This window comes from Bathycoccus prasinos, assembly GCF_002220235.1.
Source record: "Bathycoccus prasinos genomic : Chromosome_7".
NCBI classification, from domain to species: domain Eukaryota; kingdom Viridiplantae; phylum Chlorophyta; class Mamiellophyceae; order Mamiellales; family Bathycoccaceae; genus Bathycoccus; species Bathycoccus prasinos.
In genome coordinates this window covers 439,567-454,207 of record NC_024002.1, presented here as the reverse complement: position 1 = coordinate 454,207, position 14,641 = coordinate 439,567, and the positions used below count along the sequence as shown (strand labels likewise).

The 14,641-nt window shown below is 50.3% G+C and overlaps 8 protein-coding genes across 8 annotated transcripts; 4 read left to right on the top strand and 4 right to left on the bottom strand.

Annotated features, from left to right (window-relative positions):
- Positions 1-12: 12 nt before the first annotated feature.
- On the top strand, positions 13-2,205 carry Bathy07g02240 (predicted protein; the record flags this gene model as incomplete). Its single annotated transcript, XM_007512009.1, has 1 exon — positions 13-2,205. The coding sequence occupies one exon, from the start codon at positions 13-15 to the stop codon at positions 2,203-2,205; it is 2,193 nt and encodes a 730-aa protein (XP_007512071.1).
- A 105-nt stretch (positions 2,206-2,310) lies between these two features.
- On the bottom strand, positions 2,311-3,646 carry Bathy07g02230 (predicted protein; the record flags this gene model as incomplete). Its single annotated transcript, XM_007511954.1, has 2 exons — positions 2,311-2,949; positions 3,257-3,646. The coding sequence occupies 2 exons, from the start codon at positions 3,644-3,646 to the stop codon at positions 2,311-2,313; spliced, it is 1,029 nt and encodes a 342-aa protein (XP_007512016.1).
- A 140-nt stretch (positions 3,647-3,786) lies between these two features.
- Bathy07g02220 (ATP-dependent RNA helicase) lies at positions 3,787-5,775 on the top strand (the record flags this gene model as incomplete). The annotated part of the gene is made up of 1 exon (XM_007511992.1): positions 3,787-5,775. One exon carries the CDS (start codon positions 3,787-3,789, stop codon positions 5,773-5,775), a length of 1,989 nt encoding a protein of 662 aa, XP_007512054.1.
- A 120-nt stretch (positions 5,776-5,895) lies between these two features.
- Positions 5,896-7,611, bottom strand: Bathy07g02210 (predicted protein; the record flags this gene model as incomplete). The annotated part of the gene is made up of 1 exon (XM_007511952.1): positions 5,896-7,611. One exon carries the CDS (start codon positions 7,609-7,611, stop codon positions 5,896-5,898), a length of 1,716 nt encoding a protein of 571 aa, XP_007512014.1.
- Positions 7,612-8,165: 554 nt separating this feature from the next.
- On the bottom strand, positions 8,166-9,433 carry Bathy07g02200 (prasinophyte specific chlorophyll a/b-binding protein, chloroplast precursor; the record flags this gene model as incomplete). The annotated part of the gene is made up of 3 exons (XM_007511979.1): positions 8,166-8,801; positions 8,994-9,005; positions 9,374-9,433. The coding sequence occupies 3 exons, from the start codon at positions 9,431-9,433 to the stop codon at positions 8,166-8,168; spliced, it is 708 nt and encodes a 235-aa protein (XP_007512041.1).
- A 346-nt stretch (positions 9,434-9,779) lies between these two features.
- On the top strand, positions 9,780-10,919 carry Bathy07g02190 (prasinophyte specific chlorophyll a/b-binding protein, chloroplast precursor; the record flags this gene model as incomplete). The annotated part of the gene is made up of 2 exons (XM_007511816.1): positions 9,780-9,839; positions 10,284-10,919. The coding sequence occupies 2 exons, from the start codon at positions 9,780-9,782 to the stop codon at positions 10,917-10,919; spliced, it is 696 nt and encodes a 231-aa protein (XP_007511878.1).
- Positions 10,920-11,372: 453 nt separating this feature from the next.
- On the top strand, positions 11,373-12,485 carry Bathy07g02180 (prasinophyte specific chlorophyll a/b-binding protein, chloroplast precursor; the record flags this gene model as incomplete). Its single annotated transcript, XM_007512158.1, has 2 exons — positions 11,373-11,432; positions 11,850-12,485. 2 exons carry the CDS (start codon positions 11,373-11,375, stop codon positions 12,483-12,485), a joined length of 696 nt encoding a protein of 231 aa, XP_007512220.1.
- Positions 12,486-13,134: 649 nt separating this feature from the next.
- On the bottom strand, positions 13,135-14,556 carry Bathy07g02170 (ammonium transporter; the record flags this gene model as incomplete). The annotated part of the gene is made up of 1 exon (XM_007511877.1): positions 13,135-14,556. One exon carries the CDS (start codon positions 14,554-14,556, stop codon positions 13,135-13,137), a length of 1,422 nt encoding a protein of 473 aa, XP_007511939.1.
- Positions 14,557-14,641: the final 85 nt, after the last annotated feature.

The following is a 14,641-nucleotide window of genomic DNA, read 5'->3' as shown; positions in this document are numbered from 1 at the left end:
CTCAAAAGCACAATGACGACCACTGTAGACGTTGTTCGAGGCACCGAGAACCAAAACGTGGCGATTATCACCCTGAAAAACCCACCGGTGAACGCGCTCGCGCTGTCCCTCCTCCGCTCGTTTCGGGAGAATGTCCAATCGGCGCAAGACGACGACGCGATCGACGCGATCGTTTTACGAGGAGAGAACGGCATATTCAGCGGCGGATTCGATATCGCACACTTAGGGAAAACAACCAGAGGTGAGAAGACGGAAAACGTGAGCGATTTCAACGAGATTTTAACGCGTTTGGTGGAAAACGGCAAGAAACCGTGCGTGGCGGCGATATCGAATTTGGCCTTAGGGGGCGGTCTGGAAGTTTCGATGGCGTGCGCAGCGCGCGTGGCGACGAGAGGCGCAAAGTTAGGATTGCCGGAGCTGAAACTCGGGGTCATCCCTGGGTTCGGTGGGACGCAAAGGCTACCGAGGTTAGTTGGTCTGGAAAAGTCGTTGGAGATGATGTTGCAATCGAAAGAGATTACGAGCGAGGAAGGCGCGCGGTTGGGATTGGTGGACGAAGTCGTCGAAGACGACGGGAAGAGCGGGAACGATCGAGCAGTGGTCGAAGCCGCGGTGCGCGTGGCGAAAAGAATTGCAAACGGAGAAAAGCAGAGGCAATTTTCGCTGACTAGGACGGATAAGTTGCCGAGAGACGCGAAGCAGACGATGGGGATCATGGCGGTGGCGGAAGGGAAGGCGAAGAAGATCAAAGCGGTTTTACCGCACGCGTCGTATTGCGTGGAGGCGGTGAAAGTAGGATTGGAGAAAGGGAGCGCGGAAGGGTTGAGGAAAGAATCGGAGATGTTTCAAAAGGCGGTAAAATCGCCCGCTGCGAAAGGATTGGTGCACTTTTTCTTTGCCAGCAGAGCGACGGCGTCTGTGCCGGGGATTACGGATCAAAAGTTACGGCCGAGTGAAGTGAAAAGCGTCGGCGTGGTTGGCGGTGGTTTGATGGGGAGTGGCATCGCCACCGCGTGTCTTCTGAGCGGCATGGAGGTGGTGTTGAAAGAGATCAAACCGGAATTTCTTCAAGCCGGTATCCAACGCATCGAAGCGAACATCGGATCGATGGTGAAAAAAGGTAAGATGAAACCGGAAAAGGCGAAAGCGATTGTTGGACGCGTACGAGGTACCCTGGACGACAGAGACTTTGCGAACGTCGATATGGTCATCGAAGCTGTGATCGAAAACTTGGACTTGAAGAGGAAGATTTTCTCGACGTTGGAATCAATCGTGAAACCGTCGTGCATATTGAGCACGAACACGTCGACGATTTCCATCGCAAAGTGCGCGTCCGAAATGCGTAATCCGGAACGGTTGATTGGCGCACACTTCTTCTCTCCGGCGCACGTCATGCAATTATTTGAAATCATTCGCGTGGACCAAACACCGCCGCAGATTTTGGTCGATACTTTGGCGTTTTCCAAGAAGATAAAAAAGACGCCCGTGGTGGTTGGGAACTGCACGGGATTTTGCGTCAACAGAGTGTTTTTTCCGTACACAATGTCCGCTACGGTTTTGGTGGACCTTGGGTGTGACCCGTACGCCATCGACAGAGTGATTTCTATGTTTGGTATGCCCATGGGTCCGTTTCGATTGGCAGATTTAGTCGGAATGGAAGTTGGCGTCCACGTCGGCAAGAATTTCATCGAAGACTTCCCCGAACGAGTGTATGAATCGCCGTTGATTCCTTCGCTTCTCGATGCGAAGCGCTTAGGCGAGAAAACGAAGAGTGGATTTTATTCCTACGACGACCGACGCAAAGCTTCGCCAGATATGGACGCGATCGCGCCTTTTATCGAAAACGCTCGAAAAAATCGCAAAGTACCGTTACCGGGCCACCCGGAACAACTCGGCTTTTCCGCGCAAGATATCGTAGAAATGATTTTTTTCCCAGTCGTTAACGAGGCGTGCAGAGTGTTAGACGAAGGCGTCGCGGTGAAAGCGGCGGATGTTGACGTCGCGTCGGTTCTTGGTATGGGATTTCCTCCGTTTCGTGGTGGGATTTTACACTGGGCGGATCAAATGGGCGCGAAGAAAATTTACGCCAGATTGACTGAATTCGGCAAGAAGTACGGCGGGTTATACGAGCCGTGCGCGTACTTAACGAATTGCGCGCACCAAGGGAAAACCATCGCAGAAGGACCGAACCGCGCGAGGCTTTAAGCTAATTCGACACATAACAAATACTAAAGAAAGAAAACGTTGTTCATATAAAATTAATACAATTACACCTGAAAACACACGCACGCACGCACGCATACACTTCTTCTATAAAGCCGCGCCCAAAACAATCGCTACTATCGCCGCTATCGCTATTTGAATCGCATTGACGACATCGTTCGTCAACCACTCCCACCCTTTTCTGCCTTGCATCAATGAACCGAGCGCAGACTCGAACGTTGTCGCCACGAACGCCGCGAACGCACACACCGCAGCCGCGAGTAAAGGCGACGATGACGACGTCGCCGTGTTCAACTCGCCCAGAAGCGCCGCCACGCCGGCAAACACAAAACTAGCCGCTACACCCGCCAACGTCCCTTCTAAACTTACCGCACCTTCTGTCCCTCTCGGCACGGAATTGAACGGTGGCAGCGAATTGTACGTCGTCTTACCGTACGCTTTGCCAACCTCCGATGCCGTCGTATCGCTCAGCTTACTACAGAACGAAGCGACAAAGCCGAGACGCAAGATGGAATCGTATTGCGGATACGCCAACGCGAGCGCGGCACACAATACCCCGGCACTCCCAGAACCCCACACGGAACCTACGTTTCTTCGACCACTGTTTGCTTCTGCCGTGCCCTCTCTTTCTTTTTGTTCGAGTTTAATCTTTGTCACGGCGGAGCCGAGAATGAAGTAGAGACAGACGAGGAGGTAGCCTCGAAAGCCAAACGCCGCAAAGATAGCCTGCGAGGGGAGAAGAACGTCGTCAGTCAGACATCCGCGCGAAGAAAAAGTAAGCGCAAAAAAAAACGGTGGAAAAAAGTAACCATGGAGAGAATCAGATTGAAAACAAACGGTTTCGAGAGAGACGGGGCGATCCCGACGGATCGTCGCGTCTCGAACGAAACGTCCTTCTCTCACGCGCGGCCGTCTCGCGAGAAAAGTTCTCGCGGTTGCTTCGTTACGCGTCGTAACAACGCGTCAGAAGTATCTGTGCTTATCAGTCATCACTTTCTCTCTCTATATATACAAACAAATCATGTAAACGTACCGTTCCGAGAAACCACGCGTTCGCCGTCGCGAGACCGGTCAAGCCTTTCAACAGAACCGGCAAGCCAAACAAAAACACCGTGGAATTCACGAGCGATGCCACCTCGAGACCGGGAGATTGAGTATGAAATATCGCGTCTAAGAACAAAGTCACGGATGAGGATGACGTTAAAGCCGAGGTCGTCACGCTCGTGGTCCTCCTCTTCGTCGTCGTCGAGCTCGTTTTGCGGTTGGAAATTGGAAACTTTTGCTTCTCACCAAAAGGACGACAAGGAGAAGGACCGCTCGTACTGCTGCTCGCGCGACGACGTAAACGACGACGACTGAGAGTGCACGACGACGGTAAAGACGAAGCCCTTCCTCTCGTCGTCAAATTCGTCGATGTCATCATCTTTATCATCCTCGTTATTCTTCTTTCTGTGATGCCTTTTTGTGTGAAATTTCGAGAGAAAACGTCAGACTTTTCACGAGAAAGAACAACTTTGCGCGCGTATTTAAAACAACAACCTCCTCCTCCTCTTTTCGGTGACGATGATTCAGACGACGATTCAGACGACGACGAGAGCGACCTCCTCGGTGGTGTTAAAACCGCGGCGAGTGTTGTCGTCGTTTCCGTCGTCGTCTTTGCCCCGTTCTCTGTGTTCGAGAACGACCAAAAACGGAAACGGATGCCTTTCGCTTCGTTTTTCCCCGAACAACAAAAGAAGAGCTTTAGTGTCCTCGGCGATATCGTCGTCGTCTGAATCGTCCGAGGGAAGAGAAGAGGACGAAGACAGAAAGTACGATTTCATCCAAGAAATCTCGGACGAGAATTTACTCACCACGAGCTTAAACCGAGCGATTACGGACGAGGATTACGAGTTAGCTGCGAAACTCTCCAAGCGGTTACAAGTGGTGCAAAACTTGAACGGAGGACGGGACGCGAGGGAGATTTTGTTAGACTGGAGGATGTTAGGAGTCGCGGAGTGGATGGCGGCGAGAGCAGAGGCGCTAGGGTTTCGGTTTCCAACTGGGATTCAGAGGAAAGCGACGTCGGCGTTTTTAGATGGCGATCGATTGATTGTTATGAGCGCGCAAACCGGGACCGGGAAGACGTTGGCGTATTTGGTTCCGACGATGGATCAGATGGATTTTGTCGGGAGGAAGATGTTGCAGATTTTAGTGGTGGTGCCGACGAGAGAGTTAGTGGTGCAGACGACGATGCTGGCGTATAAATTAACCGGTGGATCGATTTCGAGAGGCGTGCCTGGAGATCGAGGGAACATGTTCAACTATTCCGGGCCGCAAGGGTTGATCGTGAAAGGCGTGTTCGAGCAAAGGCACGTGTTAGATCCCGATCCGGAGTTATCGACGGCCGAGATTGTGATTGGGACGCCCGAGGAGTTGGCGGAGTTGAAGAGGCAAGGTGTTGTCGAGGTGGATTTGGCGTCGCATATTATTTGCGACGAAGCGGATGCGTTGTTCGAGAACCATAAAGAAGCGATGAGAGAGTTGTTGAAGCCGAGTCCGTTCGTGCCGGTGATGGAAACGAGACAGATTTGCTTAGTTGGGGTGAGCATTGCGAACGATTCGTTTTTGAAGGACGTGCAAGAAGTGGTGCCGTTTTACGAACCTACGATTATTCAAACGCAAGCGATTGATTACGAAGGACAAGGGTTGGAGGAGAGGAAAAAAGACATCGAGAAGGACGTGGAGGAGGTGTTGGAAGGACTCGCAAAGTTGGGAGGAAGAGGAGAAGAAGGAGGATCGACCTCACTGGGAGAAGCCGCGACAAGGAGTAGTAATAACAATGTTGGTAGCAAAAATAATAGCGTGGGTGGGAATAAACGACTTCCTCCAAACATTCGCCACCGCGTGTTGTACTCGGAACCCGGGAGAAAATTGGTCACTTTGTGCCGGCAAATTCGCGCCGACGCGATTGCAGCCGGGGAGGACAAACCGCCACCGCGGACGCTCGTATTCGTAAAAGATACTCCAGCGGCGGAAATTGTCGCCGGTCCTCTGCGTAAAGCGTTATGGGGTGCACACACGCTCGTCACGCTCCTCCCAGAAGGTCGAGAAGCGCTCAGAGTTGTGGAAGATTTCGATAAAGGTAAAGCGTCGATTATGGTGTGCACGGCGCAGGTCAGTCGCGGTTTAGATCTCAGAAATGTCGCACACGTGTATTCGCTGGACGTACCAAACGCAAAAGAGTATGTTCATCGCGCGGGGAGATGCGGCCGGGTCGGTGCCGTCGATCCAGGCGTCGTCACGTCTATCGTTTCCGACGAGGAAAAAGAAAGCTACGAAAATGTCGTCGACGAGTTGCAAATCAAAAGCGAAGAGATTGAAACGATCGAAGTGGAGAAAATGGGTCGAGGTACAGACGACGAGGAGGAGGCGTTGTCACAGTTACAAAGACTACTGGACGATAACTTTTATCTCCTGGATACGAAACAGCTGAACATTGCTTCTTTGGAAAAAGCGCTCGCTATTGAACCCGAAGTGCTCGATTATGACAACGAAGACGAAGAGGATTAAGAAATAAAGTCACGTACAACACGAACGTGAATAGTAGAAGCGTAGATATGCCCAGCTTTTAAAGAAAAGCAATAATATGATAGTGTGCCATAATTTTGAGAACGATTTAGAGATTGTACCTTATCCGCACCCGCCTCCACCGCCCTTCGGTCGGCGATTCTCGTCTTCATAATCTCCTCTCGCCCATTTCTGGAAATTCTCAAACGCTTTCTTCGGTGCGTTTGGAATGGATTCAATCGCATCAAAAATCTCCAGCAAGTCCGAGTTCGGATCTTCCATGCCTTGTTTCGTAGGAATCCCGCGAATAGGCGCTAAACGTCGCCTCACCGCGTTCATCATCTCACCAACCAACTCTTTCTCGCACCGGCGAAGTCTGGACGCGTTTCGGATTTTCAACGAAACGTCGTCACGTTTTTGTAACAAAAGTTCATCCTCTTCGTTCGTATCGTACGCGCTCATGCGATCGCGACAATCAGCCATTAACAGTTGCAAAGTTTCGTATTCGTTCATAGGGCTTACAACTTTATCCTCAGTGAAGGACACCGCGAATAACTCTTCGCTGTTCGTCACGCGAGCGAACCGCAAATAGGACAAAAACTCCCTCGGCATGCGATCTTTGTACACGGGGAAGGTTTGGCCTTTATCCGCGAACCCTTGCGCCTCTAAAACGGACTTTTTAGCCGCGTATAAAGGATCATTCTCCGATAACTCTGTCGGCCAATACTCGTAATCGCCCGGGTGCTGATCATCCACGTCTCCAAAGGATAAATACAACTCCGAGTTATTTCTAACGCTGTGATCGATTTGCAGAATTTTACTCCCCGCGCTCGCCCTCGTGTTCGCACATAAAACCACCGAGGCTGAATCGACGTCGTAATCCGCGTATCCACACCTCACGGCAGTCAATCCAGTTTTAATATCTCTAATCTCGTAAAACCGGGCAAACGATGGGTCTTCGGGCGAGACCGGCGGCGGCGCCCCGCAAATTGGAATCGCATCCATCAAAGGTACCATCGCGTAACAGTTCGCGCTATTTAACCACTGCGCTCGCGCGCATACAATATCTAACGCATCGATAAAAGCACTTTCCGTCAAAAACGCGTACACATCCAACGGATATTTACCCGGATCTTCCGCAATCGCCGCTCTCAAAGCCTCGTACTCCTCCTTCGCCGAATCTCTTCTCTGCCTCGCCTCTTTATCAATCGACGTCCCTTTCAACAATTCTTTGAACTCCTCCTCAGTAAACCGCAAAACGCTGTTTGGATTCCCGTTCAAAGTCTTCAAATACGGCCACCACTCGCTCCCTTTCGCTTTCGCTTTCTCGCAGCACAACCACAACGCTAACTGCACCAACTCCGGCTTCTCTTCGATCAACGGCGCGACGATGGGATGTTCCTTCGCGTCCACCGCCGTCACGCAGTTATCCTGAGGAATGGACAAGATAACGTCCCCACCTTCCACGTTCTTAGAGAGCGTGAATTCTGCCATCTCCGTCGTCGTCGCCGTGCTCGTTTTATCCCCTCGATCGCCGTACGGGTTCCCCGACGCCGGTTGGATAGTAATAAACTCGCCAACCATTTTTGCGTTTCTCTCGTGTCTCAACCACGCGGCTAACTCTCTCGCGTCCTCGAGCGAGACCGAGGTTGTTTTCCCAGGAACGATCGGCTGGGACGGCACTTTTTGCGTCGCCACAGAAGCCGACGATGCTTCCGCGATGACGCTTCCGGATCTCTTTTTCCTCCTGTTCCTTCGATGATGATTTTGAGGAGAGGCTGAGGAAACGCTCGCAATCTTCCCCGCACGATTTTGACGCATCGTCCTCGTGCGGCTCATCTTCCTCGACGACGATGAAGCGCAGGACGCTTTCGAGGAAAACAGAGAGGAGGAGATCGCAGAGGACATGATGATGATGATGATGGTCTTTCTTCAATCGAAACTCTCTTGTGATGAATGTTTTTTTTTGACGTGTCGACGAGTGGTTTTCTGTCACTCGAGAAAAAGATCGAAAGAGGATTGAGAAAAAAATACGACAGACACTTGGGGAGGCAAAAAAAAAATCGAAATTCGAGGCACAACGAACAACAACAACAACAACGAAAGAGGGGGAGGGCGCGTACTACTGGAGAGACAATGTATATTCTTATTCGCGACGCAAAAACGAATACGTTTTCGGATTACAAAAATCTTTTTTAAATTGTTTTATAAAAAAAAAAACCTTCGGGAAAGCCTAGGGGAGGAAACGCGTAAACGCTTCCTCCCTTCACGAGCCAACCGTCATCAGGGGGTTTGTTCATATCTACATATGATGTTCACATCAACCAACCACATTTTTCTTTGATTTCTTCTAAGCAGCTTTTCTTTTCTCTAAAACGAGGCAAGAGAACCGTTTAGTAGAAGCCGAAGCCCTTGGCCGCGTTGGTCAAGACGTTCGCGTGAACCGGGTCCGCGGTGTGCGCAGTCCAGTTGGCGATCGGACCTTCTTGGGTCGCCAAGGCTTGGAAGATGCAGCCCAACCACGCGAACATGGACAATCTGCAGTGCTTCAATTCCTTGATCTTCAACTCTTCCAAGTCACCAGATTCGGCCAAGCCCAACGGGTCGAATCGACCACCCGGGGAGACGTCACCCGCGACGAGTCCGTCGTCAAACGGGTTGGCCGCCAAGCCAGTTCTGTACGCTTCGGCACCGCCAACCAAGATGGTTTCGATGATCAAAACGTTCCAGAAGGACGGGTAGCCAGAGCCTTCCGGCGCCAACGGGGCGACGGCGCCCGGGAACTTGTCCGCGACGGCGGTGCAGTCATCCGGGGTGCACAAGGTACCCGCGGTGAACCACGGGATGCCGGTGCCGTTCTCGGCGGCCCAGGCGCCAGTGACGCCCAATTGGGCCCATCTGCCGTGGATGATTTCACGCTCGGCGTTCTTTTCGTTGCCAAACGGGATGATCGGGGATTCGCCCCCGCCCGGGTAGGTACCGAATTCCGGGTAGATGTCAGCTTTGACAACCTTGGAGATGGACTTGGACTGTGATCATAAAGAAAGCATAAAGAAATCCACTCGTCAGTCACTCGTTCGATGATGATATATAAAAAGCAAATAATACAAGACAACGATACAAACGGCAGGTGTTTATCCTAAACACCAGGAACAAAATATTTCATCTCGTGAAAAATCTGCCTTTTTTCCTTCGAAAAATATCTCGAAATCAAGATAAACAAAATCTCCGATCTTTTCGAACGAAAAAGGAGCGAAACCAGTGGCAGAAAACCATCATCATCCAACGGGGATCGACTTTCTCTCTGTCTCTCTCGCGCGCGCGGAGGATCATCCTCCAACGAACGATGATCAACGCGCAAAGGGAAAAATCGAGCAAAGAAACATCCGCGTTCATCTAAACTTTGATGCGCTCTGGCTTTTTCTCCTCGCGAGAAGAAGAAGAAGAAGAAGAAGAAGAAGAAGAAGAAGAGAAGAAACGATTCTTCATCACTACGGCTCTTTTTTTTCTTGATTGCTTTCGCGGTAACAAAAAATCTCTCATCTTCTTCTTTCGAAATCAACCTTCACCGCGCGCGATGCGAAACGAAATTCACTCGTACCTGAACCTTGGTGGCCTTGAGGCCGGCGACGGACGCGATTTGTTGAGTAGCAGCAAACATGATGTTTATGTAGATGTGTTTTATTTAAAGTCGTAAAGACGTGTGCGAGTATGAGGATTTTTGTTTTCTTCTTTGCGCTTTCTTGAAAAACTTTTGCCTGGTCTGCTCGTTCAGATTTCACAAAACACACTCTTCTCTCTTTATCTCTTTTATAAACATCCTCCCCTTGAAAATAAGTCTCTCTTTTCTCCCTCTTTTTTCGAAAAAACTCAATTCTCCTCCCTCACGTTCCGTCCTCGCTTGGCCTCTTTTTGACCAAAACGGTGATACGAGAGATACAAATATTTGAAGCGCGAGAGAATATCGTCATTCACACACACAAAAACACATCTACTCTATAAACATAATGTTTGCTGCTACTCAACAAATCGCGTCCATCGCCGGCCTCAAGGCCACCAAGGTTCAGGTGCGTACGCTTTCTTCTTCTTCTTCTCAATACTCGTTCTCGGGAAAAGATCTCGTCGCTTTCGGGGCGCGCGCGCGCGTTTCTCTCTGAATTCACTTTTTGCGTATCCAACTTTAAAAGATACGAAAATTCACACGTGAGAAAAAAAGGGACCGTTCGGAGACGATGGAAACCTCTCTCGCGCGCGCGCGAGAGAGAAAGATCCGAGTCTGCGCGTATAGAATGAAGAACACCGCGCGCGCTTCTTCGTTCTTTTTGACGCAAAGCGCTTTTGCGCGATCATTCGATCGAGAAGATATTCTTTGATTGATTGATTGCGATGATGGCTGCTCCCACCAGAGCGCTCGAGAGAGAAAATCTTTTCAGAACGATCTCGCTTTTTTTTTCGATTTGCAACGAGTGGCTAAAAGAAGAGAGACTGACCTTTTTTTTCATTTATTACAGTCCAAGTCCATCTCCAAGGTTGTCAAAGCTGACATCTACCCGGAATTCGGTACCTACCCGGGCGGGGGCGAATCCCCGATCATCCCGTTTGGCAACGAAAAGAACGCCGAGCGTGAAATCATCCACGGCAGATGGGCCCAATTGGGCGTCACCGGCGCCTGGGCCGCCGAGAACGGCACGGGTATCCCGTGGTTCACCGCGGGTACCTTGTGCACCCCGGATGACTGCACCGCCGTCGCGGACAAGTTCCCGGGCGCCGTCGCCCCGTTGGCGCCGGAAGGCTCTGGCTACCCGTCCTTCTGGAACGTTTTGATCATCGAAACCGTCTTGGTTGGCGCTGCGGAAGCGTACAGAACTGGCTTGGCGGCCAACCCGTTTGACGACGGACTCGTCGCGGGTGACGTCTCCCCGGGTGGTCGATTCGACCCGTTGGGCTTGGCCGAATCTGGTGACTTGGAAGAGTTGAAGATCAAGGAATTGAAGCACTGCAGATTGTCCATGTTCGCGTGGTTGGGCTGCATCTTCCAAGCCTTGGCGACCCAAGAAGGTCCGATCGCCAACTGGACTGCGCACACCGCGGACCCGGTTCACGCGAACGTCTTGACCAACGCGGCCAAGGGCTTCGGCTTCTACTAAATTCTCTTCTCATCGCTCGTATATTCTGGATTTTCTCTAGATAGATACAATATATTAGTTCTTTTATAATACAAGAGAGAGAGAGGTTTAGAGCTTTTTTAAAAGCGCGCGCGTATCGATACGCGCGCAGCCGGGAAAAGGGAGACCCGAGGGAAGGAAGAGAAAGAAGTAAAAAACGTTACGTTTTGGTAAAATAGAGCTGTAATTCTTTTTAATCACGTCATTAGTGTACATATTCTCTGCCGCGAAATGCCTGCCTCTTGTGTTCACGTAACTCTCGCGTACTCCCTTTCTTCTCTTCTCTTTTTTGCGAGAGAGAGAGTGTTTGTTGTTGTGTGCGCACTCACACTGAGTGTCGAGACAATCTAAAATTAAAAAATCCAACCAAAATTTTCGAAAAGCCGCTCGAATTCGCCATTCACGCACACTTTTTGCATCTACTATTATAACATAATGTTTGCCGCTACTCAACAAATTGCCTCCATCGCTGGCCTCAAGGCCACCAAGGTTCAAGTATGTTCTCGTTATTCTTTGTTTTTATCGTTCGCGTTCGGTCGCACGATGCGCGGAATACATACGCGCGAGAAAAAAAAAAATCGCGTTTTCGCCTTTTGTGAGCGATATTTTCGATCGTTTGTTGATTTTTGCGCGATGATGATGATGCGTTCTCTCGCGCGATCCGCGATTGAATCGCACACTAATTGTGATCAAATTGAACACCGACGATGTTTAATCATCGGTATTGATGCTTTTACGCGCACATCATCGATCGCGTGGTGCCTCACTCGAAGACGACGCTTAAGCGCTTTCGCACAAAAATCCGGATGAGTTTCAGAGACTGATGTCAGATTTTTTTTGGATTTTTTGCATCTCTCTCGAACAAAATACTCACCAAAGTGAAAAACTCTCTTCTTTTACTACACGCAACAGTCCAAGTCCATCTCCAAGGTTGTCAAAGCTGACATCTACCCGGAATTCGGTACCTACCCGGGCGGGGGCGAATCCCCGATCATCCCGTTTGGCGACGAAAAGAACGCCGAGCGTGAAATCATCCACGGCAGATGGGCCCAATTGGGCGTCACCGGCGCCTGGGCCGCCGAGAACGGCACGGGTATCCCGTGGTTCACCGCGGGTACCTTGTGCACCCCGGATGACTGCACCGCCGTCGCGGACAAGTTCCCGGGCGCCGTCGCCCCGTTGGCGCCGGAAGGCTCTGGCTACCCGTCCTTCTGGAACGTTTTGATCATCGAAACCATCTTGGTTGGCGGTGCCGAAGCGTACAGAACTGGCTTGGCGGCCAACCCGTTTGACGACGGACTCGTCGCGGGTGACGTCTCCCCGGGTGGTCGATTCGACCCGTTGGGCTTGGCCGAATCTGGTGACTTGGAAGAGTTGAAGATCAAGGAATTGAAGCACTGCAGATTGTCCATGTTCGCGTGGTTGGGCTGCATCTTCCAAGCCTTGGCGACCCAAGAAGGTCCGATCGCCAACTGGACTGCGCACACCGCGGACCCGGTTCACGCGAACGTCTTGACCAACGCGGCCAAGGGCTTCGGCTTCTACTAAATTGCACGTCGTTTTTCTGTGCAATTAGAACGCAAAGATATTGAAATAATGAACATAATAATAATGAACATAATGAGGAACGGCTTTCATTTTTTGAAAAGTGTTTTATGTATGTAAAAAAGCTTTCTGGTTGAATGCGTGTTGTTACTATGATGATACAATGATTAAGAAGACACCAATGCGCTGTTTACCCGTTTGCAACTCACTTTTCTCGCTCTCTGGTTTTCGTTCTTGTACTCTCATCTTATTTCGTTCCTCCACTTTTTCTCGCCAGTCCATATGTTATATGAAATAAAACTACCCGATTCATCCTCGAGAGAAGAGGAAGGCGAAACCGTGCGCGCAAATAAAGGCTCGTATTTTTTTGTGATCTTATTATTGAATAAATATTAAAACTTTGTCGTTCTCGGCACGCGCGTTAATTCTTGATCTGCGTGTATGTAAACCTGGAATTTTCCATAGGTTTGGTATTAAGTCGTCGGTCACATAATATTATATTTTATCGTGCCGGTATTATAACTTGTTATTATCTTATTATTATTATCATAGTATTAGGAGAACCACGTCGTAGTATCGTTGGTTCTTTCTTCTTCTTGCTCTTTATTATAGAGTAATATAAAAGAGAATCCTTAAATATTATATTCAAGGATTACACTCCAACAACCTTCTTGCTTCCATCGTTGGAGCTGTCGAAATACGCCTCGTGGCCGTGGATGGAAACATCCAAACCTTTCGCGTACGTGTCGGCGTCGACGGCGACTTTCGAAAACTTATCGATGACTTTAATCAAAAGGTAGCCAATGACGAAAGAATACACGGCAATGCCACTTGCCGCCAACAATTGGATGAGAAATTGCTTGCCACTCGCGTCGACGTTACCGGATACTTTCTCCGTGGCAAAGATACCGACGCAGACGGTGCCCAAGAAACCGCCCATGCCGTGCACGGCCCAGACATCCAAAGCGTCGTCGAGTTTGTACCTCTTCGTGATCTCGATGCAAGCGTAGCAAAATGGCACGCACAAGAAGCCAATCAATAACGCAGACCATGGGTCGACAAAACCAGCCGCCGGGGTAATCGTAGCCAAACCGGCGATGGCTCCGACGCACGCGCCGATTAAAGTCGGCTTGCCTTCCAAAATCCATTCGAGCATCATCCACCCGAAGAGCGCCGCCGAGGCGGAGATTTCCGAGTTGATCGAGGCGTACGCGGCTTGGTTGTTCGCGCCAAGTGCGGATCCGCCGTTAAAGCCAAACCAACCGAACCAGAGCAAACCGGTCCCGAGCGCGACGAACGGAATGTTGTGCGGCTTATTCTCAACGCTCGCGTCCAAGTGGTGTCTCGACGGCAACGCGACAACCGTCGCCAGCGCGGAAAACCCCGCGGTCACGTGGATGACAATCCCACCCGCGAAATCCCAAACGCCTTGTTTCGCCATCCATCCGCCGCCCCAAATCCAATGGCAGACTGGAAAATACACCAAGTGCGCCCAGAGCGCGATGAAGACCATGTACGGTCCAAAGTTCACGCGATCGGCAAACGCGCCCGTCATCAGCGCCGGGGCAATCACCGCGAACATCCCTTGAAACCCGCAGAACACGAGTCCTGGAATTGAAGGTTGCGGGGAGTTATTGTTCGTGTTTTCTAGGAAATAGTGCGATTTCGGGTTGCCGATGAAATCGCCTTGGGATTCTCCGAAACATAACGAATACCTGTTTTTTCGAAGACGATAAAGAAGAAGAAGAAGAAGAAGAAGAAGAAGAAGAAAAATGTCAGCAACAGTCGTTTTCGCGTCGTTCGTCGCAACGCCATAATCACGAGGAGAAAGAAGCGACGCGTCGTCATCCTCGCAAGAAAGAAGGAGAAAAGAGAGCAGAAAAACATACCCCCATGCCGTCCAAATTATGGTCATCAATCCCATGCTGGCGTAGTTTTGCGCCATGATGGATAACACGTTCGAGGAACGAACTAAGCCTCCGTAAAAGAACGCCAGGCCTGGGGTCATGAGGTTCACGAGTGCCATGCAGATGAGCATGTACGCGGTATCGCCGTTAATAAGTGTTTCGGACATATTTTATTTTGAAATGCGGCGGAAAAGATTTGAGGAAAAAAGCAACCAAAATATCTTTTGTATTCTCGTTTTACAAAAAGAAGTG